Below are 23532 nucleotides of genomic sequence, written 5' to 3'. Positions count from 1 at the left end.
ACTGTCCCCTACTCTGGTGGTTTCGTCTTTTACCGGAAGAGTCCATGTTTACAGCGCAGCTTTCGCTCCACGTTAGCATCCTTGATTTGACAAGAAGCGACCACGAATTTATCGTGAGTTTTTGTATTTAACAGTTTTTTGGGTAAAACCACGGGGTTATCGTAGCGACACATCGCGACTAGCATGAACGTTTGGAGGCGGAAGTGCGGCCGACAAGCATAGCAATGACAAGCTGGCTAACGTAGCGCCGAGGTTAGCCAGCTAAACTACCAACAACACAAGCTAACTTCTCTCGTAGCAGCGTTACATCCAACGCAGGGAAACAGGTACCAGTGTGTCAACTTCACTCTGTAACAAGCCGCACTGTTTGCATGTTTAACGACTGACAACTTCATGTTCACGTATTACATGTGGCTTGCGTGTTTCACGTCCCCCCAGGTCCAGGGACGAGCGCGGCCATGGGTGCGGAGAGCAGCGCGGTGCGGAGCTGCACTCTGGAGGAGCCACTCCTGACCCTGCCCTCAGGACTCACTATGTACTCGGCGATGCTCCAGGATGGCAAACCTGCGTCTGTGTTTGTTCACAAGCGGGGCAACGAAGACAAAGTCAACAAAGCTGCTAAGGTAGTCATACTGAAGCCACGTCCTGGTCCCACATCAGACTGGCAGTGCTCAAGTACCCAAGGCTTCTGTAGAACCAGTGCCAGCAAAAAATGTCTGTATGCTTTCAAGTGACAGAAGTATATGTTTGACTGAAGCTGCTAATGAGTGATTTTGGCACTGAGGCTGCATAATCGGTTCCAGCTGATGGATTTTCCTGTAGCTGTACAACATTCACTTTTTATATGAGGTTACTTTCATTTCCTGCAGCACCTGAAGACCTTGAGGCACCCATGTCTGCTTCGCTTCCTGTCCTGCTCAGTGCAGGACGGCGGCATCCACCTGGTGACGGAGCGTGTGCAGCCACTGGAGCTGCTGCTGGACAGCCTGTCCCCAGAGGAAATCTGTGCAGGCATCTACGATCTCCTACTGGCACTTGTTTTTCTGCACGAGAGGGTAAGCAAAAAGAGTCTTGCTCCGGATGCAAGTGGCCCCATGCACAATTATCTTAATACAAGAGATTAATGAATGAGAGAAAGAAAAACTTTGCCTGAAGGCGTCATTATTTAAAGTAACTACTGAGGTTTCACATTAGTTAAAGGCCATTTGGTGTCTAGTTTGTCTTCAAGTGGCCTAATCTGTCTTCCTGAACCACCAGGGCAAATCAAGCCACAACAACGTCTGCATTTCATCTGTATTTGTCAGTGAAGATGGTCAGTGGAAATTGGGAGGCATGGAGACTGTCTGCAAGTTTTCTGAAGCAACGCCTGAGGTAAGAGACTGAATAATAAGTAGAATGTTCTTTCCTATCCTCTAAAAATGAAAAGCTCCTTTGACATGTGAGGACCAGCTTAGTACATCAGCTGGATGTCTTGATTTAAAATTTTCTTCAACTCCTCAGTTTCTCGCAAGCATTAAGAACGTGAGAGAAGCCAGCTGTGTTCCTCCAGAAGAGCAAGTGAGTAGATTAACATGTCATGAAAAACGTCTAATTTTGTGTATAAGTTCTCATGAACATAAACATGTTGTTGACAGGTTGAAGACTTTAAAATGCTTCTGGATAAAAATGCTCACTCCCGGGACTGTTACTCTTTTGGAATGATGGTGGAAGCCCTCCTCTCTCACCTGAATGGCTATGGTGAGTTGAGCGACGGCTTTGTAGTGTTCGCTGCTACGGTTGCTAATGACCTCATCTGAAATGTTTAGAGGTGACCCCGAATAGTCGACTGTTTGGTGATTTGATCTAAGGAGCCCGATGTGACTGGCAGTCTCACAGTCGAATTATTTCAGTGGCATGAAAAAGTGGTTATAAAACAAAGGATCATTCTGTTCGGGTTATGGGGGGTGCTGAATGTATGATTTTACATAGATTTATTTGGTCTCTCCCAAATTAATCATAATATATATCCAATTTTTATATAAATACTAGCCTCTTAATAATACAGTTAAATTTTAATTAAATGAATGTGCTTTCAACCAGTCTTCTTAGTGTGCTCGAATAAATCACCATGTTAGACTGAGTTTTGCGAGTTTCAGGACCATTGTCGCAGCATCTTAAATCTTTTTAGGTACCAAATAGCCCACAATGTCTGGGGAAATAACTTCACAAGTTAACAGAGTGCATCTAAAATCCATAGTGCCTTGGACAACGGCTGGGTGGTGCTGTACTAAACAAAACTGATAAAATAGTCACTCAAAATCAACAGGAGGAGTTGCATAGAAACAGCTGTTTACAGTCTCTCTCTCTCTCTCTCTCTCTCTCTCTCTCTCTCTCTCTCTCTCTCTCTCTCTCTCTCTCTCTCTCTCTCTCTCTCTCGGACTGTCCCTTCACTTCCCTGTCATTTCCCTTCAGTCTGTGGTTTGCTACAGTTGGAAGATAATAGAATTTGGGCCAAATGTACAACACACAACCTCAAAAAGCAAACAGGCTAAGAAACCATCTCTCTCTCTCTCTTTCTTTCTCTCTCTCTCTCTCTCTCTCTATCTATCTATCTATAGATATATATATATACACACACACACACACACACACACACACTCTCTCTCTCTGTATTTCAGTGCTATGGACAGCAGCGCACCCACATACGCTTCCTGTGTCACTACCCCGACGTCTCTTTCTTTACTAAGTCGGCTAACAACAAGAAAACAGTGACCCAACTAAGAATAAACATGAGTCAACATTCAGCAATAGTCAAGACTTGACCAATCAGGTTCTACTGTGTAAATTTAGATTCTTAGTCGGCCACACACCCAATACTGTCGCATGTTACAGAATTTTTCTCTTACACCTGTTCATCCTTTCCTTTGGTGTTTCCAGTGTCGCAGGATCTGTCTGACAGTCTAAAGAAAACCCTGCAGGCAGGTCTGCTGAACTCCAACCCCTTGTCTCGAACTCCACTCAGCTCCTTGCTGACTCACGACTTTTTCAGGTGAGTATGGTAATGTTTGTCTTTTGTTGTTAACAATACATACCAAAAAATTATTTGTTTGTTTTTCTTAACACACCATGTATGTCTCTATGAACAGAAATGACTTTCTGGAAGTGATGAATTTTCTGAAGAGCCTGACCTTGAAGACGGAAGAAGAAAAGAATGAATTCTTTAAGTGAGAAACTACATAGCCTTGACTTGCATATGGTCCTTTTTATTGTCTTGTCTTTTATTTTTATTTATGTGTCATAATGTTTTCCGATTGATACAACTCTCTCAGATGTATAATTGTGTTATAGGTAGCATAGGTAAGATAAGGACGTTACAACAAGTTAAAATAGTGTTTCATAGACATTCCCTTAATTATTTATTGTATGATTTTAACTACATCTTATTTTGCCATGGATCCCCTCAACATACTTATTGTGCGTTTGTGTGTGTGTGTGTGTGTAGGTTTCTTCTAGACCGAGTCCAGAGTCTCCCTGAAGAGCTGATAGCTGCACGCCTCGTCCCCAAACTCCTCAACTCTCTCGTTTTTGCAGAACCCATGGCTGTCAAAAGCTTCCTGCCTCATCTTCTAAGGCCAAAGAAGGGTAAGGTGGATCTCTTGCAGCTAATAATAACTCTTTTTAATCCCCTGTCAAAGAGACAGAAGTGTACAGTAGCTGGCAGGCAACTGTCATGTGAAATTGTGAGTGGTTGTTGTTCATTCTCCTCTCTTCTTTTTTTTTTTGTCTGTGCACACAGATTCCAGTGGTAGCGGTGAAGAATGCCTGCTGTCTGTGTCACTTTACCGTAAACACGTGATTCCTCAGCTCCTCAAGCTCTTCAAGGTCAACGAGGAACACATCCGGATCGTGCTGCTGGGTCACATCCACATCTACGCCGATTTCTTCTCCCACGATGAACTCAAAAACCAGATCTTACCTCAGGTGGATTGTTGGCATAGTACCAGAATTTTGATATCAGAGACACAGAGCTAAATTTAAAGAAATATGTTTGGAACATTTGGGGAAATACGCTTTCATACGATGTCTGGAACATGAAAAGTACATTTGGGGGAAAAAAGAGTTGTGAGGGTTAACATGAATGCCATTGTCTTATAGGTACATAATCTTTTTTTTTCGTTTGTTCCTGCTTGCAGGTTTTGTTAGGAATGAGGGACACCAACGATTCTCTAGTTGCCATGACACTGCAGAGTCTGGCTGTGTTGGTGCCCTTGCTGGGGGCTCAAGTGGTGGTTGGTGGAGAGAGAACCAAGGTCTTTAAACGCACCACTCCCAACTTCACCAAGTCTACAGAGGTCACACCCGAAAGTAAGCAACACATGCCTACTAATGACAATAACAATGAAAGGTGCTTTGTCATAATGATTTAAAACGCACACAAAAGTGCCATGTAGACATTAAATTATCTATAAACTTCACTTCACTATTTTATTTGTACAACTTTAAAGTAGAGATGTGCATTACCAAAATTCTGCAGTGGTTTCCTTTGTGGTACTATGATAAACAATATGATAAAAAACCAAACAATCCTAGAATGTTAATACAAAGTTTAGACAAATGTTTTGAGAAGTGATTTAAGACTGGAGTCATTTAAACAGTTAAGGCTCCTGGATGCCCCTTTTTGAGTCTGTAATGTGGGACAGAGGGGACATTTTATTCCATTTCAAGCTCAGGAGTTAAATCAGGGGGAAAAAAAGCTCTGGGGTACAAGTAAAATCATGATTGTAATTTTAAAATCGTCAGTTAACCAGTACAGGGAGGGTGAAATGATGATTGTTTGACTACAGGAGAAGCCCTTGTAGCAGTATTTTTGGATCAGTTGAAGGTGTACATTAGTACAAGGCGTTGGGATTATCAAACATGTGTCAACACCAGTCTTGCTTTCCCTCTGTTTTTTTTAAGCTTCACCTGTCCATATCGTCGGAGGCTCCCACCCTCAGATGGCTCAGCCTTCAAAAGTCTTGAATTTGTTCCCCAGACCGTCAGGGACTGAAGGCCTGGTGCTCGGTCACATGGGTAGTTTAGCGGGTAGTAGGGAGACTCCAAGAGCTTACCCTCTGCCACCAAAGTCAGGTATGACCCCCCCCCCCCTCCGTCAAGTCATTTTAACTTGAATTCACAGTTTGACATTTTTGTGCCTGCAGCTCAGTTTGTCTTGTTTTTTTTGGGGGACACATTTCAGATGTCAGCAGACAGATGTCTCTGCCTCTGAACGGCTTTCGTCAGGACAGTGAGATGGAGCCACTGTCTTACAGCCCAGAGCAGGCTGACAGACTAGAGGGCCCGACGGAAGACTGGCCTGACTGGAGTGACCATGAAGAGAGCGAGAGCAGAGATGGAAAGTCGGTACAGATCCACATTCAGGCCTCGGACAGAGGAGATCCAGTCAGCAACAGACTTCCAATCTCACACCCCAACATGGAAGAGGAGCCGTGGGACGACTTCGAGGACACTGAACCTACATCAGATCTCTCCCCCACGGCTCCTTTGTCAGACCCAGTCATACTCGCGCCACCCAGAGGGGGCACGACCACACCTGTGAAACATGCTCCTGAAGCACTGAGGCTGGGCTCCTCCAAACCCCTCAAACTGATCTCAGCACAGCGACAATCCACACAGAGTAAGACCACTTCCTCGTGGGACGACGGCTGGGCTCAAGAAGAGAGAGACTCCGAGAAATCACTCAGCCCGTTAAACCCCAAGCCCAAACCTACAGTGCCACAGAAGAATGGTGGGACGGAAGGTCTGGGGGAGGAGTTCACCATCAAAGTGAAGAAAAAGGCAGAGCTAGACCCAGAGCTGGATTTGTTTGCAGACATGGTGCCAGACATCAAGCTGTCCTCTCCGACTCTGCTGCCTCTGGACGAGAGCGGTGTGAGTGGCGCCAGACTCTCTACATCTTCTTCAGAGAACACTAATTCTCTGCAGGTCGACTCATCCATCGATACTGTAACATTCACTGCCAAGTTCGCAGCTGCCAACCTGACCGAGGTGAGTTGGGTGATGTTTTATTCCCCAGGGTTTTGATTGGATCAGGTATTTAAGGTGGAAGTGAGGCAAACGAATGCGTCTCAATACTTTTCTGGCTTTCTTAGCAATACAGACAACATAAGGACCATCAGAACCAGAGGTGCAAAAATACAGACTTGGACATTAATTCTCTCCATGTACAAACTTAAATCTTAGTGATGATCGTTCTTTGTGTACATTTGATTTCTTTTTCTCTCAAAGATGGAGACAGATGGCTGGGGAGATGGAGATGACCTCAACTGGGAGGATGAGAACGCCTGGTGATGACGATTCATCCGTCTGCTTCATCTGGAGCAGAAGACCTGACCACTGGAAAACTCAAATCCTCAAGATGTACCATTTTAGACGGCCAGTAAGCCGAAAGTTGCCCCAGTTCTCATTTATCAGTATGATGCAGTAAGACTGATGGGCCATGTTGTCTTTTTTTTTTTTATCCTCCTCTCCTGCTGGGTTACTGGACATTTATTGTCAGTCTGTTCATAAAGATAACTTGCCTTTGAACTGGAAGGTTTGGGAAGCTTATCAGACGTGCTGGACTTGGACAAATGAAGCCATTCTTAATTGTTTGCCAACTGATATTAGTCATTTCTTGATAATTCTTAATCAGAGGTGAATATCATCCTGTTTTCATCTGCTTCTTTAATTTTTTTTTTTTTTTATGTGCCAACTTTATTACTGGCATGAAGATCAATATATTTTTTGGCAAGACACAACTTGTCCAAAATGTGTTGGGTTGATTTATAGAAGGCTTGCACTTTGAATGAATGTGAAATAGAAATGACATAATTTATTAGTAGCTTTTTGGTTGCTGGTGAAGTAAAGATTTTACTGTATCAAATATGACCCTGTTCTGTTTTCTAAGACATTTGCTAGATTTACTTTCATAAAGTAAGGACAGTTTTTTAGGGCCATACAGAATTTTCTAGTAGCATAATTTTGATAACTATAATTTTGACTCAGTGCTGAATAGAAAACATGAGAAATGCTTTGTATTCAAACAAGTTTAATGAACTAATATCAATCAGGACTGACCACAGATTCACAGGTTTAAAAAGTAAAGAAACTTTACAGCAGGGTATATAAAGAATATTCAGACTTTCACAGACCCGGACTGTTATTAAATAGTTTTTATATACATTAAGTAAATAATCTGTTGCTAAAAAACAAGGTGGCGCAGACTATGTTGTGTGTCTGGTTGTACTGATGTGGGTTATGAGGGTCTGCAGCTCCTGTAGTTTGGATCCCAGCCACTGTGGAGGTGGTGCAGTGCTGGTGGCTTTCCCCTCTGTGAGAGCCTGTAGGGCTTTCAAAGCACTCTCCGCTGTCTGGATGAAGCGGCTATATTCCGCCTCTGTGCTGCCCTCCTGCCGAGCTCTCTTTGGACAAGGCTGAAAGGGAGGAGTAATAACAGGAACAATATACATCTTTAATTCTCACTCACACGTGACTGCATTTTACATCAGATGAGGTAGAGGTCTGGCTTGTATGAATTAAATTTAACCATTAATGTAATTACATAGTTTTTACTGAGAAGTATTTTGCAACCACTTGCAATCTCAAATTGGTATATTTTAGGAAAACTGTATCTGGGCAATGGAAACCACCAGAAATGGGCTTTCAACAGAAGATCAGGGAAACCATGGTGACAGTGTACATGGGGTACATGTACACTAGGAGGTAGTGTCGCACTGGCCGACTGACAATATAAATGTGAAATGACGCCATGAGAGAAGCCTGTGAATGAAGTTTCAATTGAACAAAATGACATCACTGACCTCTGAATCTGCAACAGCCTCAGCGGCCAGTTTCTTAGAAGTATTTTCTTCGTCGTTCTCCAGCCTCTTGTTGTGTTGCTTAATAAGTACCGTCTCCAGCTTGAGCCTCTGGAGGCGTGACTCCACATCTTCCTGTGCGTTCACAGTCTACAACAAAACACAGACTTGTTTACATCCATCTGCATTATCCATGGTTGGTCTTCATTGCAACATGTTGGCATCCCTTACCTTACTAAGATAGTTCACCACCTTCGTCTTGGTATCTTCATCACTCAAACTCTGGGAAATGACCTCTTCATGGTTCGTTATCTTAAATACCAAAAGGACAAATTAAATATATGGAAAGGCAAAAAACAATGCATAGGATTTCATCTGAAACATCGGTAAAACCAACCGTCGCACCTCTGCAAAGTGAGAAAAGGCCTCCAGGGAGTGCTGATGCAGGAGCCAGGATCTGTTAGCCAAGAGGACAGTAAACAGGCTACTCAGCCTTGGCAGAATTTGATTCTGTGGGACAAAAATGTTGGTGTGAATCTAAAGTTTCAATTCTTGTAACAGATTTTTCTTCATGTAAACAGATCGATCAATGATCTATGCAGTCAAAAATACAGACAAATGCACAACCCCAAGTGCTGTTTCAAACTGCATACTTGGCAATACAAAGGTATTCACTTAATGAGTATATGAAAGAGGGAACACTTCATCAGTAAGTTACAAGAATTGTTGTATAATGAACAACAGATGATTGAAATTTTAATTAACTTCCTAAAAAAATGTTTTAACATGTTGAGTCAGTTGAAGGTTTTGCAGAGTCAAAGATGTTAGGAGTGACTTCCAATGAGAACAGCAGCAGAGTAATTGTCCTTGAGCAGCAGTGAGTAACAAGCAGGAGGAAATAAAGGCGAAATCATCATTTGCTGTAATGTGGTTTCATTACCTGGCTGTCAGGAGGGACAAAGATCTTCCCCAGCGAGGAGAGGAACTCCAGAGCAGCCAGCAGCAGCTGAGCGTCACACTTCTGAGACACCACAGTATCCACACACAACAGAGCCTGAGAGACACACACACACCTGTCAACACAAGTATTCTCCATCCTTCACCAGCTTCATGTGATTTTGCGAAAACTAAACGGCGCACCTGAAGAATGACTTGATGTTCAATATTTTTCACCAAAATAGCTGATATTGACAGGAGCAGTTGCAGAGTAGACTGGAGCACAGGGTGGGTCTGCACCTGGAGCATGGTGGGTTACAGGGGTAATGGTCGTGCATTTACTCTGTGTGTGTATATACAGTTGTGGTCAAAAGTTTACATACACTTGTAAAGAACATAATGTCATGGCTCTCTTGAGTTTCCAGTTATTTCTACAACTCTGATTAGATCTCTGATAGAGTGATTGGAACAGATACTTTGTCACAAAAAGCATTCATGAAGTTTGGTTCTTTTATGACTTTATTATGGGTCAACTGAAAACGTGACCAAATCTGCTGGGTCAAAAATATACATACAGCAACATGAATTAGCAATTTTGGTGTCAATGAAATGAGCTCCATAGCGTGGCCTCTTAACTTCTTGTGAGTGATTATGAGTGACTACAGCTGATGACTTCTCTGAGGCCATTTAAATAGGGCTCATTGGATACAAACGCCCACAAACGCTACAATCGGAAAGTCAAAGGAGCTCAGCACGGATCTGAAAAAGCGAATCATTGACTTGAACAAGTCAGGAAAGTCACTTGGAGCCATTTCAAAGCAGCTGCAGGTCCCAAGAGCAACAGTGCAAACAATTGTTTGTAAGTATAAAGTGCATGGCACTGTTTTGTCACTGCCACGATCAGGAAGAAAATGCAAGCTATCACCTGCTGCTGAGAGAAAATTGGTCAGGAGGGTGAAGAGTCAACCGAGAACCACCAAAAAGCAGATCTGCCAAGAATTAGAAGCTGCTGGAACACAGGTGTCAGTGTCCACAGTCAAGCGTGTTTTGCATCCCCATGGACTGAGAAGCTGCCGTGCAAGAAGGAAGCCCTTGCTCCAAAAGCGGCACCTTAAGGCTCGACTGAAGTTTGCTGCTGATCACATGGACAAAGATAAGACCTTCTGGAGGAAAGTTCTGTGGTCAGACGAAACAAAAATCGAGCTGTTTGGCCACAATGCTCAGCAATATGTTTGGAGGAGAAAAGGTGAGGCCTTTAACCCCAAGAACACCATGCCTACCGTCAAGCACGGTGGTGGTAGTATTATGCTGTGGGGCTGTTTTGCTGCCAATGGAACTGGTGCTTTACAGAGAGTAAATGGGATAATGAAGAAGGAGGATTACCTTCAAATTCTTCAAGATAACCTAAAATCATCAGCCCGAAGGTTGGGTCTTGGGCGCAGTTGGGTGTTCCAACAGGACAATGACCCCAGACACACATCAAAAGTGGTAATGGAATGGCTAAATCAGGCTAGAATTAAGGTTTTAGAATGGCCTTCCCAAAGTCCTGACTTAAACCCCATTGAGAACATGTGGACAATGCTGAAGAAACAAGTCCATGTCAGAAAGCCAACAAATTTAACTGAACTGCACCAATCCTGTCAAGAGGAGTGGTCAAAGATTCAACCAGAAGCTTGCCAGAAGCTTGTGGATGGCTACCAAAAGCGCCTAATTGAAGTGAAAATGGCCAAGGGACATGCAACCAAATATTAGCATTGCTGTATGTATATTTTTGACCCAGCAGATTTGGTCACTTTTTCAGTTGACCCATAATAAAGTCATAAAAGAACCAAACTTCATGAATGTTTTTTGTGACAAAGAAGTATCTGTTCCAATCACTCTATCAGAGAAAAATCAGAGTTGTAGAAATAACTGGAAACTCAAGAGAGCCATGACATTATGTTCTTTACAAGTGTATGTCAATTTTTGACCACAACTCTGTGTGTGTGTGTGTGTGTGTATATATATATATATATACATACTTGGATCTCACCTGATCTGGACTCATTCTTAACCAGAGCTGTGTGATTAACCTTGTTGCAGACAACACACACTGTTCTTCGGGAGACGACTGCCCCCGCACCACTGCTAGGAGGGATAACAGCACCACATTCTGGAGACAGAAGGGACTTTGTAATTACTACAATTGTAAATTTGTTTCTTTCCAAATGTTCCATCCTGCCACCTGCTTCCATGCATTGTTGTATTGGCTGTATTTAATCATTCTGGCTGAATTAGAATGATAACAGCTGGAAAACACAACGGCAACACCCTGACGCAGAAGACTGCTTTTAACAAGAACAATTGGAGGTGGATGAAAGGACAGAAGCTATGTATCTGGGCCAAATAAAATGTAGAATAGTCCATAATGTGTCATTTTCTAAAACCAATAAGACAAAACACATTATCACATAACACCTCTAGACACTGTGAAGGCCAAGTTCCCACTTAATCGAAATTGTACTAGACGGGTATTATTGTATCTAGAAATAGATACTGGTACATGATGAGAAAGTGATCTCAAGTTTGGCTCTCGCTTCAATAAGGACTGAAAGTTCACTGAACAAAGGAGAAAGGTCACTAATAACAATCTTATCTAACCTGTTTTCAACCACAGGAACAAGCTTATCTTATCATTTATTGTGGCATCTGTCGTCTATCCACTCTCTCGTAGTGCACAAGGACAATAAATATGTGGCAGCCTTGGCCTTGATGTTTGTTCTGCCACTTTTCTCTCCATGTATTCAATATCACTTCAATATCTACATTTTCATTGTTACCTTCAGGGGTAAAATTGAGAGTAAATACACATTAAAACCCATTTATCCTTATTTTACATTCGACATCGTGCAGAGTTTACAAATCTCACCTCTGCCACAACCTATATTTCATTCGTCCTCACCACTTTATCTACTTGTCCTAGTTTGTGCCCTCCATTCTGCCAGTTGGTGACAGCTTTTTGACTGAGGCCAATGATGTCGGTCTCTACACGATGACGGGCATCATGTGAAAGAGCTCTGAGGAGGACATGTCGCCACACTGGAAGGTTTTCCATGTCAGAGGGTGGGAAACGCACCACCAGCTCCATCTGAAAAAAAACAAACAAACATAAAAGAGCAGACACACATTTTGGATTAACCAGGGTGTCTACATGTATCAGCAAGTTAAATGTAAGACTTAAAGACTCTTTAATTCCACAGTTTGATTAAAATTGAGGCCAATTTTACAATAAAAAATAACATAAAATGTGCAAATGTAGGCATACTCTTCATATATTGGCAGTAATAAATGAAGAATAAGGCACAGTGGCAATAACTGGTTGAGTTAAATAACGCTTGTCCAAGTACATTTTTTACTTTGTTTTTTACATTGTCCTCAATGATATTAATCCCTACAACTGTCTTAAGGCTAGAGTCTAAAATGAGGTGATATCAAGTTAGAAGGCCAATTTCTATGCTGAAAGTCATTTAGAGTCCTTTAGACTTTTAAATAAATAGGTAAATGTCAAGCTGTCTAATTTAGCTTACAGACATCAACCTTCTTGCATAGACTGGACTGATGATCACCCCACTTTTTAATGCTCATTTTTTGCCAAAAACATGGACAGTTATTTACCAGACAATGTTTCCTACACATTATTTAACCAAAATCAGTCCTCATATTTATCCTATGAAGAGGGAATGTGTGAGGGATCGCTGCCAATCACCAGCTCAAGTTGACAGGTGCACTGACATAAGTGAGACGTGCTCTGAAATACTGGAGATTAACAGCTGAAAATAATCACTGGAGAGAAAACGTTAAAATGATGAAGGAAACAATCCCACAGAAACTGGAGTGTTTGCAGGTTAGCGGAGCAGCTAGCTCCCTCCATGCCTACCAGACAGACGCTACAGTGGTCAACAGGGGACACAAACCTAAATGACTGAAACAGGATAACAAAGGCACTTGCTTGTTGAGTTCGCTAGAGATCAAATGTTCAGGCAATTTGTGCTTCATTTTACTTGAATTTGAGGCTATTAATACTTTTTAAGTAAATGTGAACTTAAGACACATTGAGACTTTTTTTTAAACAGCCATTCTGATTAATGAGATATCTTATATCAAGGTTAGGATCTTGTACAGTTCAATGTGTTTTTTATTTTGCAGAAACAACCAACAAGCATCATCCAAAATCAGAAACTACGACTCTTATTTTCTGGGGGCTGATACAGACAAATGAAAGGAGTAAAGCAAAGTAAATAAGTGTAAAACTAAGGAATGCAGCTGATTCTAAGATTCTAGGTGGTCACTGAAAAACATTAAAACATCGTTGTATAATATGGCTTTGCAGTCACCAGATCTCAGCCCAACGGAACACCTATGGGATATTTTGGACCAATGTGTTGAAAAGTGCTCCTAATCACCATAAGGGATAACGGTGTTCATCACTCCAGCAAAAAGCTCCTGAGAAGAGAGAATCTACACCAAGCAGCACTGGAGCTGTTCTGGTGGCCCATCACCATATTCTGTTGATTCTTCATGTTACCAACTTTGTGCATGGAATGTTGAAAAATCCCCATATGTATAGAAAGCATGCTGTCCAGTTTTAAATTCTTGCGATATATATTTTTTTGTGTAACATAATACAAATGTTGTTATAAAAATTGTCTATGCTGTGACTATTATTATTTACTGAACTGGTAAATATGATCGTAGTAACTGTGACTTATCTGTTTATAAGTGAATTTCAATACAAAACTTAAAAATTTGATGTGCATTGAGAATCTTGAGAAATTTCTGAGTTCATAAAAATGTTCAGTATTTCTAACCTGGTGGTTTGGCGTCATGAGGAAAACCATGCGTTTGAGCAGCAGGCCCAGGTGGAACGACTGGTAACACTCAGTGGTGCATGCTTTCACCTGAAGGAGAAGAGGGAGAAGCAGAGAGGAGGTGAGGAACAGTATGAGTGTCAGTGTGAAGGCTCAGGAGGAGTAAAATCACCAGGGCATCAGGGCAGGAAAGAGGTGAGGAGCTGAGGGAGGGGGATGTGTATGGAAATGAGTGGGATCCAGCTCAACATCATGATGTAATGACGTAAAAGGCTATAAAATGTGTTCCCAAGGTCCAACAACACCAATTGTCACCTCCGCTGGGGTGCCACAGAAAACAGGGAGGACCCCATACCAATCCATAACCCAACAGAGAGAGATTAAGGGGATTTAGAGTTATTTTAGAGAGCTCAGGAAGAGGTCATAGCATGGTCAAACATCCATGACCTTGTGGTGTCTATCAGAGATGGCGACAACATTTCATTAGTCAATATTATGAAGATCTACTGAGAATCTTCACAATTAATTTGTGAAAATGGGATGTAAAACTGCCACCCCCCTTTCTCTCAAATCAAAACAAAACAGGACCACAAAATGTATTCTCTCAACTCTATTCTGCGTTTTCTCAGTCTTTACCCACCAGCTGAGCAATGAGGAGTACATGGTGTAGACAAAGCTCTGCTGTCCCGTACCTGTGAGCAGAGAAGGCAAAATCAGCAGTGGATTCAATATAGTACAGAAAAAAGGTGAAACAGTGGCTGTAATAAGTCTAAAGATGCCTGAAATGTAAGGTTTGTGATGACACAGACTGCTGAAAAGTCTGCCCCTGATCAAAATACAGCTGCACACAGTGTAGATACTGTATATGTAACCCCACTCTCACCGAGCTGTAAAGCACCACACGTCTGTTGCCAGTAGAGCTGTCTGAGCATCAGCCTGCAACACAGCACCGACAAAACAAGACTCCTGAAAAACAAAGATAAAGGAGAGGGGAAGTCGGAGAGATAGGAGGGTGGTAAACAAGGTAAAAAAAAATAAACTTCAAGTCCAAAGCTAAAGAAAACTTAATTCTCTAGTTTTTTACGTGTAAAAAAAAAAAAAAAAATCGGCTTGATTTTTCTGTCCAGTTAAGGGAGAAGTAAGCAGACATACTGCCTAAACCTACACATACATGATGGAACATAGTCTGAACATTATTAGCAAGACATTAATCAATATACAGCTTCTACTGACACCGTTTATGCTACAGTGTATGTGCTTATGTGTGTAGACCTCACCAGCACTGGGAAGTATGCTGGGGGAAGCGCAGCCACACTGGCACAAAGGTGCACACAGATATGATGGTGCAGAGAGACCTGGACCTGGGCCTGACCCTTCATCATCACCCCTGGCAACAGCACCGGTACCTGACGCTCAGTATAGCACCGTCTGAAACTAGTGAACAAGGCCTGGTACAGAGGATGTCTAGAGAAAGAGGAGATGGAAAACAAGCATTTCAGACATATTTGCACGTTACCTTAAATACATAACCAAATAGCATCTTTTTCAGGACTGCTGAATGATAAACTTTCACACTTCGTCTATAGTCAGTTTTTAACTAATGTGTTTTATGTGTAAGACCTGAACCACTCCAGAGCAGTACCTTTTAATACCAACCCAGTGCTCCAGAAGAGAGATGAGGATTCTATGGTCTACTGTGTAAAATGCAGCTGTGAGATCTAAAAGCATAAGAATGGCAGAGTCCCCGTAGTCAGTAGCTAATAAAAGATCTTTAAAAACTTTTAAAAGTGCAGATTCAGTGCAGTGAAGGGCTTTAAAACCAGAGAGCAGCAACTCAAGAATGCCATGTGTGTCCAGAAAGGAAGTTGTATTGGTACAACTTTCTCTCACATTTTAGAGAATTTTGGAGGACTAGGACAAATTTTTTTAAAAATGGTTGCGCCACTGCATGTTTAAAATTAGTTGAGGTGTTTAAAAAAGGTGAGGGGGAGCAACATAAGTGGGACAAGATTTCAAAAGCAGCAGCGAACTGAACATCAGTAGAGTGGTTAAAAATACGACAATAATGAGCTGGAGCACAAAATGTAGTGATGACAGGGGAGAGAGATCTCGAATAAAACAGAGAAAAAAATAGAGAAAAAATTGTTTGTATATCTATGAGCAAAGGTTGAGTGACTATCAGAATTAATCGTGATTAGGTACCACACTGAATATTCCAGCTGTGCAGCGTGTAATGTTGGTGTATTTATTGTTCTATTTCACTTCTTCTTCGTGTTATATCACCATCATAATACTAATTCAAAAAGCAGTTTAAACATCTAAACATGATTAAAAATCAGATTTAATCAGTTACGTTGGAGGTGAAATTGATTTAAGTTTCTATATAAAAGGAAAAAACTTAAATCAATCATTAAAAAAAACAACAATATCCCTGTTTGGTAACCAAAGACAACAGTAAAACACTATTCATCACCTGGGTGTCTCCTCTGAGAACTGGCTGCCAGTGTACCAGAGCTGCAACACCTCCTGTGGTTGGGAGCTCAGCTGATCCAGGACACTGACCAGCAAAAGACACTGAGGAAGCTCGTGTTCAGGACCCAAACCTGCAGACAAACAAAGCAGGGGTCATTCTAGGATTGTATGCTGAATATTATATTACACAGGATTCAGTCAGCAGCTACAAACACAATACCAACATTCTTTTGAGCAAGAACATGCAATCAACATTTTCCCAAACACAACACACTTGCTATTATAAATTGGATTACTGCAGAAATATGTAAAACTTTGGAGAATAAGCGGGCATGTGTCCTTGAGGCTCCTTAAATTGGGCACTGTGTCTAACTCTTAACTATACATTATATTAGTATGAGCTGATGCAATATACTGGGCTAGTATCAGAACTGATGTTGATCTAAATCACCTGATTGGACAAGAAAAGTGGAATTGGTGTATTAATACTAAATCAGGGGTGTCCAAAGTCCGGCCCGTGGGCCAAATGCGGCCCGTGTTCAAATTTCCTGCGGCCCGCAGCTTCTGTCATAAAATCAATAATATGCGGCCGCCAGCACTGTTGACCATAAAATACAATAATATACAGAGTACAAAAAACTATTTATTTTACCAGAAGATGGCAGCAGGCCTGTGGCCACACTCTCGCCGCGGGAAACTTTGACCCTCCTCACAAGGGTCAAAGGGCATTGTCAAAATGGCGACTGTAAATAAAAAAAGGAAAGTTGACAGCGAGGGCCGCCGCTTTCAAGACAAATGGAAATTGGAGCATTTTTTCGAAATACGAAACAACTGTGTCTCCCTAATTTGCCAGGAGACTGTGGCTGTTTTCAAGGAGTTCAACATCAAGAGGCACAACCAGACAACACACGCTAACTACGACAAGCTAACTGAGAACGAACGTGGCACAAAATTGAAGCAACTGGAAGCTGCTTCGACGGCACAGCAGTGCTTTTTTACAAGAGCCCGTGAATCTAATGAAAATGCCACAAAGGCAAGTTGTGAGGTGGCAACACTGATTGCCAAGCACTGCAAACCCTCTACTGAGGGTGAATTCATTAAAGACTGCGTGATGAAAATTGTGGAGAAAATTTGTCCTGAGAAAAGGCAATCATTTGGTAATGTTTGCCTGGCCCGTAACACTGTGGTACGGAGAATTGAAGATGTTTCATCTGACATTAAATCTGACATTTGATCTGAGTCTAAAATTGAAATTATGAAAAACACTGACTTTCTCCTTTTTGATCACGAGTAATACAGGGATTCATATACCCCTCAATGTTTTGTACTATTGTATAACATAACTGTTAGTAGGATAACGTTACTTTTATACCGACAATTCAGTAAGAAAACAGTCTTTTTCAAGGAAAAAGACTGCAGATGCAGTCGAAACATGTCGACAAAGTAAAGCCATGCTTTCTTACTTAATTGTCGGTTTTAAAGTAACGTTATCAAATGAACATTATCCAATTGTAACTGTTAGTGTTATTTTCCTGTAAACATTTGAATTTAGAAGTTCATAGTGAGCATTTCATAGTGAATAATATGTAATGTTTCAAAATGTTGAAATTCAACATCAAAATGTTTCAAAAAGATGTTTTTTTCCAGACAGACTTTTACCTTTTTTATGTGGTCTTCAAATATGAAAGGCAGAGTGAAACTTTAGATTTGTTTTCTGTGTTAAGACATGAAAAGTATGCCATTTGCAATAAAAAAAATTTCATGAAATATTTCATTTGCATTTAATGTTAATGGTTCAAAAAGTGTCAGGCTGAATGGTTGGCCCCCCACGCATTTTCACCTCCCAAATATGGCCCTCTTTGCAAAAAGTTTGGACACCCCTGTACTAAATCATATGCCAATGTTGATGTGTGAGTAAATATAAACACAAGCAATTGCTTTATTTACTAACTCATCTAAGGGAAAGTGAATCTTGTAAAAATCACTTTAACAAAAACAAGAAAAAGCAATTATTCATCTGTAGTCCTTGGTAAGATGTTAGTGTTACACTAGCACTAGATAAAATGGGTATTGAAATAGGATAAAGACACCATTGTCTCACAAAAATGAAGACGTTACTTGCAAATTAAATAAAAAACAACAATGGCAGGTGGTGTATACCTCTAGCAAGTTTAGAAAATATAACAAAAGTAGAATATCCTTTAATGACATTGCCCTTTTTGTTAAGACTTCAAATTGGAAATTGGCAGTACTGTTCCGAAGTCACAGTATTATGCACTTCTGCCACCACAAGACCTATTATTTTCTGTTACAATTACAAAATATACTACACATTATTTATTGTATAACACTGCCCTAATAGTGCATTATATTAGTACATATTGCATCATTTATGGTATTAGAATGGGAAATCAAAATGGTACACAGCAACAACACTACAAAGGGAGACAGTAAAGCATCTATCAACCCTGCAACTGTATCTGGGAAAAATAGCAAGAGGAGGATAAACTTTAAACTCACGCAAGTCCTGCTGGAGGACAACTTCAGCAAAAGGCCTTAAAGGCACCAGCTGGAGCAGTAGGGCATCCATGGGAACCAGAGCTGCTGCTTTGAGCTCCTCAGACAGAGCCGAGGGCAGCGCTGGAGCACATAAGCTGGGAGGGAACTTGCTAAAAGACATGATGCACAGCAGAATTTATGTTTCCACACTACTCAATAATTGTCAAGTCAATGGATAAATTTCAGTCTGAATCTGCTTCTTTAAACCGCAGACAAAAATCACGTACCTGATGATCTGGAGGTAGAGTTGGTGAAAGCAGCTGCAATACTTTGTCAGAAAATATTTGAATTCCTGTTCAAAGGATAATGGGAATGATCGGATGTAAGTTCAGCTACTTTTGTACTCTGAAGTAGACAATAAAAAAATGTAGCAGACAGGATTGTAAGAAGATCCTTGATTTTCAGTACCTTTATGTAATGAACCAAAGTGTTGGCAAAAAATCTGCACATCTTTGCAGTTTTCTGGAATAGCTTGTAGTCTGGGCTTTGTGTTGCCTCCTTTAACAAGACAAAAGAGCATCAAGACAAAAGGGTGACAGAGATCAAGTCTACTCTTAACCTTGCACTAAGACACCCAAGTGTCGACTTTTCCTGAGAACAAAAGGTTATAACACAGGAAAAAATCCATTATTCTTTCAATATATGGGCTACAATGAACACTAACTATCACAGAAATGTCTTACATTATGGTGACTAATCAGTATCTGAACAGTGAAAAAAAACGTATTGCACTGTACTTGTGCAACCCCATTTACTTATTATTAAGCTTACATTAATTCAGGTGAACAAAAAACAACAAAGCTTCAAAAAACTATTAAAAAACGCAATAGGCACTCGTTCAACAGAGCGTTCCTACCTGCAGACCAGCATGTTTAATCTGTTCAGCCAACTCTACACAGTTGTGGAAGGAGGCCAACAGGTTGTCACACAGGCTGCTGCTGATGTCCCCGTGGTGCAGATGTTCCTCCACCAATGACTGGTACTTAAGACTCTGTCTGAACAGAGTAATGACTGTTAAAAATGAGTCACTCACTTGCTAAATTAACTACTAAATTCATCCAAGTCTTATAAAAATGGCCCATCTAAAATGACAGACAATGTGACATTAATAAAAGCACAAGTGTCAACATGAATGTTTTCTGAACTGACTTGATGAGGAATTTCCATGTGTTTGCATGCAGTGCTATATCCAGGTTGGAGATAATAGAGCAGATATCCAGCAGGCTGTGAATCACTGAGGAAGATGACAAATAACTTCAGTCAATTGAAGACAACATTGAAGGTATACAAGTACAACAAAAGAAGGGCTTAATGACAAATGGCAAGGCAGTGGAAAACAGACAGATGCAAACGCAAATATACACAAAAGCACACACCCGTTACAATATCAGAGACCTCCTCCTCGGAGGCACTGCTGTCGAGGGAGATCCTGTCCAGCAGCTCTAGCAGACCCTTCTGGAGGGAATAGGCCTCCTTAAAGAGTCCCTGCAGCAGGTCAGCCACCAGGGACAGACGACCACAGTAAACCACGTCACTCTCCTGAGGACAACATGCAGAGTGTGCTTAAACTCAACATTTTCACTCTTATAGATCTTAACCAAAAAAGCCAAATAAAGAAAAATCCATTTAAACTAATTTGTGACCAGATTTTATGTTCTTTACACCCCTAAGTGGGCGTGTTTCTGCTGCAAGAAGTTGTAAATCACATGATAATTTTGCTAATAATAGATTGTAATAAGAAGAGAAGAAAGAAGCACAAATGAGCTGTTGAGTAGCTCAAGATACATTTATGCTGCAAATAGTATTTTTAAATTCCAGTGTCACCCAAACAGCGGAATTATTGATTTGTTTTAAAAACTGATAATGAGTCCCATGTATAAATAAAACTAGCCCCACATAGTCACAAAATCTACATCACTAATTTTACTTAATGCTTCTTTTGTACATATTAATAGGTATCTTCACTAATTCTAATAACTTATTCTGAATACTAATAACAAGATTACTAATTTCGTAATAATCAGCATCATTTAAGATGCATAAAAACATGCATTACAGATTAGGAGCCACCTCTGCACAAATGTACTCAATGAGTTCAAGTGTACTCTGTATTACAACTTGTGGTGAACTAAACCGACCAACCTTGCAGTGTTGAAAGGTTTCCCTCAGGACCTTCAGGATACAAGTTGGTAACGATCGGATGGCAACTATGTCAGGTGCTTCCTCAAATGTGCCAATGTGGCGCACACAAGTGGATAATGCATCAATTATCTGCATCATTGCCTGAAACAGACAGAGGGATCTTATCAAAATGTGGATTAGGGATGAAGTAAGAATATATACATACATACATACATAAAACATGTAAAGTGTTCATTGTACCATTTGAACAGCCTTTTCATGGAACAGTAAAATCAGTAATAACAAAAGTACCTGCAGAATGTTCCTTAGTAATGCACACAATTCATTGTTTTGACTGGACAGTCCTCCAACTTGGTCCAAGATTTCTTTCATCATGCTGTCAAACATTGTCACCACCTGCAGACATTTGTGAAACGGAGACATTCACACAGATAAATCATTACATGTTAAAGAGAAGATGTAAAAGAAGCAGTAAGGACAGTTCTATCAACAAATCCTACGATCACAATGAAAAAGGGTGCCTACAGGTGTTTCCCCTTCAGACAACAGTGCCAACTGACTAAACTGAACTTGAACTTAAGATTTCAAATGTTATATATTTAAATAACCAAATATTATGCTGTTTGGGATCTCTAATGGCCTTTAGATAACTTCATTTAAAGACTTTTTCAATGACCTAGGGCGACTCTGTTATCTAAAAAGTGCCAGTGAAGGTATTCACATTACAGCTCCTTAACACAATATGCACTGATGATGCTATTTACCTTTGGTAAGATCTTGGAGAAACATTCATCTTCCACGTCTGACAGACCAATGTGAGGGAGAAACATGTCTGTAATTATCTTCAGTATGCCTGTAGGGATGTTGTGTTTCTTTAGACAGTTCATACAAGACGGTAGTACTCAAGGCACAGAGGAAGGATTGTGCAGAGGAAACTTACGTATATGATCATCCCAACTCTCAGACTTGTGATGCAAAGAGTGTAAACAGTCAAGGAAAACCACAGCATTAAAGCAGATTCATTTCCACTGTATACAGCTGCCAAATATTTCAGAATTGCCATAATTACGATAGCTTAACAAGAACAAATTATAGGAGTTTCGTTTTCTATGCATCTTAAACTTCTGACATTACCCCACAGATTGTGTTGCTTTCTCATGATTTTCAAAGTCTTTGACCTTGATATCGGTGGACCCTCCTTACACACAGTATTGGTATGAAGCTCTGAACCGTGAAAACCCGTCTGACAGGATATAGTGAGTTCTGGCAGGACAGACTTGAGCTTCTGGCGGCAGGTTTCCTGACTCCACTGCACCACCTCGTCCAGGAGAGACGTGTTGGTCTGGGACATGATGGCAGCAGACACCGGAGGCGGTCAGGACAGCTGTCCAAACCACAACACAGCTTTAAAACAATGTCTGCGAATGAGTCAGTCACTTAAGTACGACTGCGTATCTGTATTTTCGGTAATAGTTTAAACTTGAGAGAGTTCAGACTAAGCTAACGTGTGTGCTACGGTATGGTTTGCTAACATTTAACGTTAGCACGGTAGAACATGTTAACTTGGATAAAACATACAGCTTCTTACCATAAATGATAGACTGTAGCCTCCGTTCAGAGGCATAAAGCACACAAACTTTTCTAAGAATCTATTTCTCTTGAAGTCGCCATTACATTTTGGTTAAAGGCTCAAGAAAGGACACAACACATAAGAAAGAAAAGCAGAAAGTTAAGTCACTGTGGTCAAAGACTGCGCGCCGTTGTTTGAGTCGGATGTGACGTTATCAGCAACGCGGCTCATCTGCTTCACTCTGATTGGTTGAAATGTTATATTTCAAAGATTTTAACCAATAGGAGAACAAAGTGATTGCTAGGCGCTGAAAATAGTAACCATTATTGTGACGCTATGGTGTTTAAAAAAAAAAAAAAGGTGAAATACAAATATTTTAGACATGTTAAATGCACATTTTAGTTAAGCCTTAAACACGTACTAAGTCAATATATCTGTGAATGATGTTGATATTAAGTCATTCAGATTTTTGTGTCATTTTTATTTACCTGTGAAAAGTGGACTAAGACTAATAAGTATAAATTTGATGACCGTTGCAAAATGAAATATGATAAATGATGGAAACATAATTCAATTCCAGGGCAGTGTCTCAATATAAAAGCTGTCAGAACATTTCTCAAGCACAAGTACGATGCTTTCTTCAGCAACGAGAAAGTTCTTTTAGAGTTGATTTATCTTAATGTTGATCTCTAAAATAAATGTGAGGCAACAAGCTTTCACAAATCATGAAGTTAAAACACCCAAAAGTGCAATGGTCACTATGTTATCTCCATACAAGACTACAGGACACAAGGATATTTCATTATCAATATAGAATATAGGGTTGTACAACAAAATGGAAGTTGTAGAATATTACATATATTCATACATATCTTATTATGTTATTCTATGGACATAGAATAACATAATATGGAATAAGGCTATCAAGAGCATTAAACAGGTAAGAATGATAAGAAAAAAATAAATAAATAAATAGGCCTAACAGTGATGTTATGGTTATATACTGTCAACCAAATAATGATTTTAGATTACTTTATGATGACATAACAATCTTATATGGTCACTAGACAGTCTTATGTAGGATATGTGAAGTCCTGCATCTGTAAGGGTTGTTCACAAATTCTACTCTAGGCTGCTTATCCATTGTGACCTGATGGCAAACTCTGCA

The 23532-nt window shown here is 40.5% G+C and overlaps 2 protein-coding genes across 2 annotated transcripts; one reads left to right on the top strand and one right to left on the bottom strand.

The window, feature by feature from the left end:
* Positions 1-58: 58 nt before the first annotated feature.
* On the top strand, positions 59-6904 carry scyl3 (SCY1-like, kinase-like 3). Its single transcript, XM_070832850.1, has 14 exons — positions 59-326; positions 439-623; positions 870-1055; positions 1258-1371; positions 1501-1557; positions 1635-1737; positions 2917-3028; positions 3126-3203; positions 3482-3621; positions 3776-3960; positions 4173-4344; positions 4939-5109; positions 5219-6027; positions 6268-6904. The coding sequence occupies exons 2-14, from the start codon at positions 459-461 to the stop codon at positions 6328-6330; spliced, it is 2355 nt and encodes a 784-aa protein (XP_070688951.1). The 5' UTR covers positions 59-326; positions 439-458; the 3' UTR covers positions 6331-6904.
* A 179-nt stretch (positions 6905-7083) lies between these two features.
* Positions 7084-21757, bottom strand: firrm (fignl1 interacting regulator of recombination and mitosis). Its single transcript, XM_070832109.1, has 23 exons — positions 21735-21757; positions 21559-21647; positions 21086-21190; positions 20795-20935; positions 20029-20191; positions 19802-19886; positions 19509-19647; positions 19061-19150; positions 18880-18944; positions 18614-18762; positions 16095-16224; positions 14899-15085; positions 14505-14587; positions 14262-14313; positions 13622-13711; positions 11716-11901; positions 10807-10926; positions 8979-9074; positions 8779-8892; positions 8244-8348; positions 8070-8150; positions 7842-7988; positions 7084-7454 (listed from the first exon to the last, which is right to left on the bottom strand). Exons 2-23 carry the CDS (start codon positions 21622-21624, stop codon positions 7245-7247), a joined length of 2604 nt encoding a protein of 867 aa, XP_070688210.1. The 5' UTR covers positions 21625-21647; positions 21735-21757; the 3' UTR covers positions 7084-7244.
* Between the last annotated feature and the right edge of the window lie 1775 nt (positions 21758-23532).

The sequence above is a fragment of the Pempheris klunzingeri genome, chromosome 6 (assembly GCF_042242105.1).
Source record: "Pempheris klunzingeri isolate RE-2024b chromosome 6, fPemKlu1.hap1, whole genome shotgun sequence".
NCBI classification, from domain to species: Eukaryota; Metazoa; Chordata; class Actinopteri; order Acropomatiformes; family Pempheridae; genus Pempheris; species Pempheris klunzingeri.
This window is presented reverse-complemented; position numbering and strand designations above follow the sequence as displayed.

Bases quoted from the DNA above. Each gene is read 5' to 3' on its own strand.
- scyl3 (XM_070832850.1), top strand. From the start codon at position 459: ATGGGTGCGGAGAGCAGCGCGGTGCGGAGCTGCACTCTGGAGGAGCCA. The intron at 1,372-1,500 runs GTAAGAGACTGA...TCAACTCCTCAG, and splicing joins TTTCTGAAGCAACGCCTGAG to TTTCTCGCAAGCATTAAGAA. The intron at 5,110-5,218 runs GTATGACCCCCC...GACACATTTCAG, and splicing joins CCCTCTGCCACCAAAGTCAG to ATGTCAGCAGACAGATGTCT.
- firrm (XM_070832109.1), bottom strand. From the start codon at position 21,624: ATGTTTCTCCCTCACATTGGTCTGTCAGACGTGGAAGATGAATGTTTC. The intron at 18,945-19,060 runs GTACTGAAAATC...TCCTTTGAACAG, and splicing joins CTTTGGTTCATTACATAAAG to GAATTCAAATATTTTCTGAC. The intron at 15,086-16,094 runs GTGATGAATAGT...CTCTTTCTCTAG, and splicing joins TTCTCAGAGGAGACACCCAG to ACATCCTCTGTACCAGGCCT.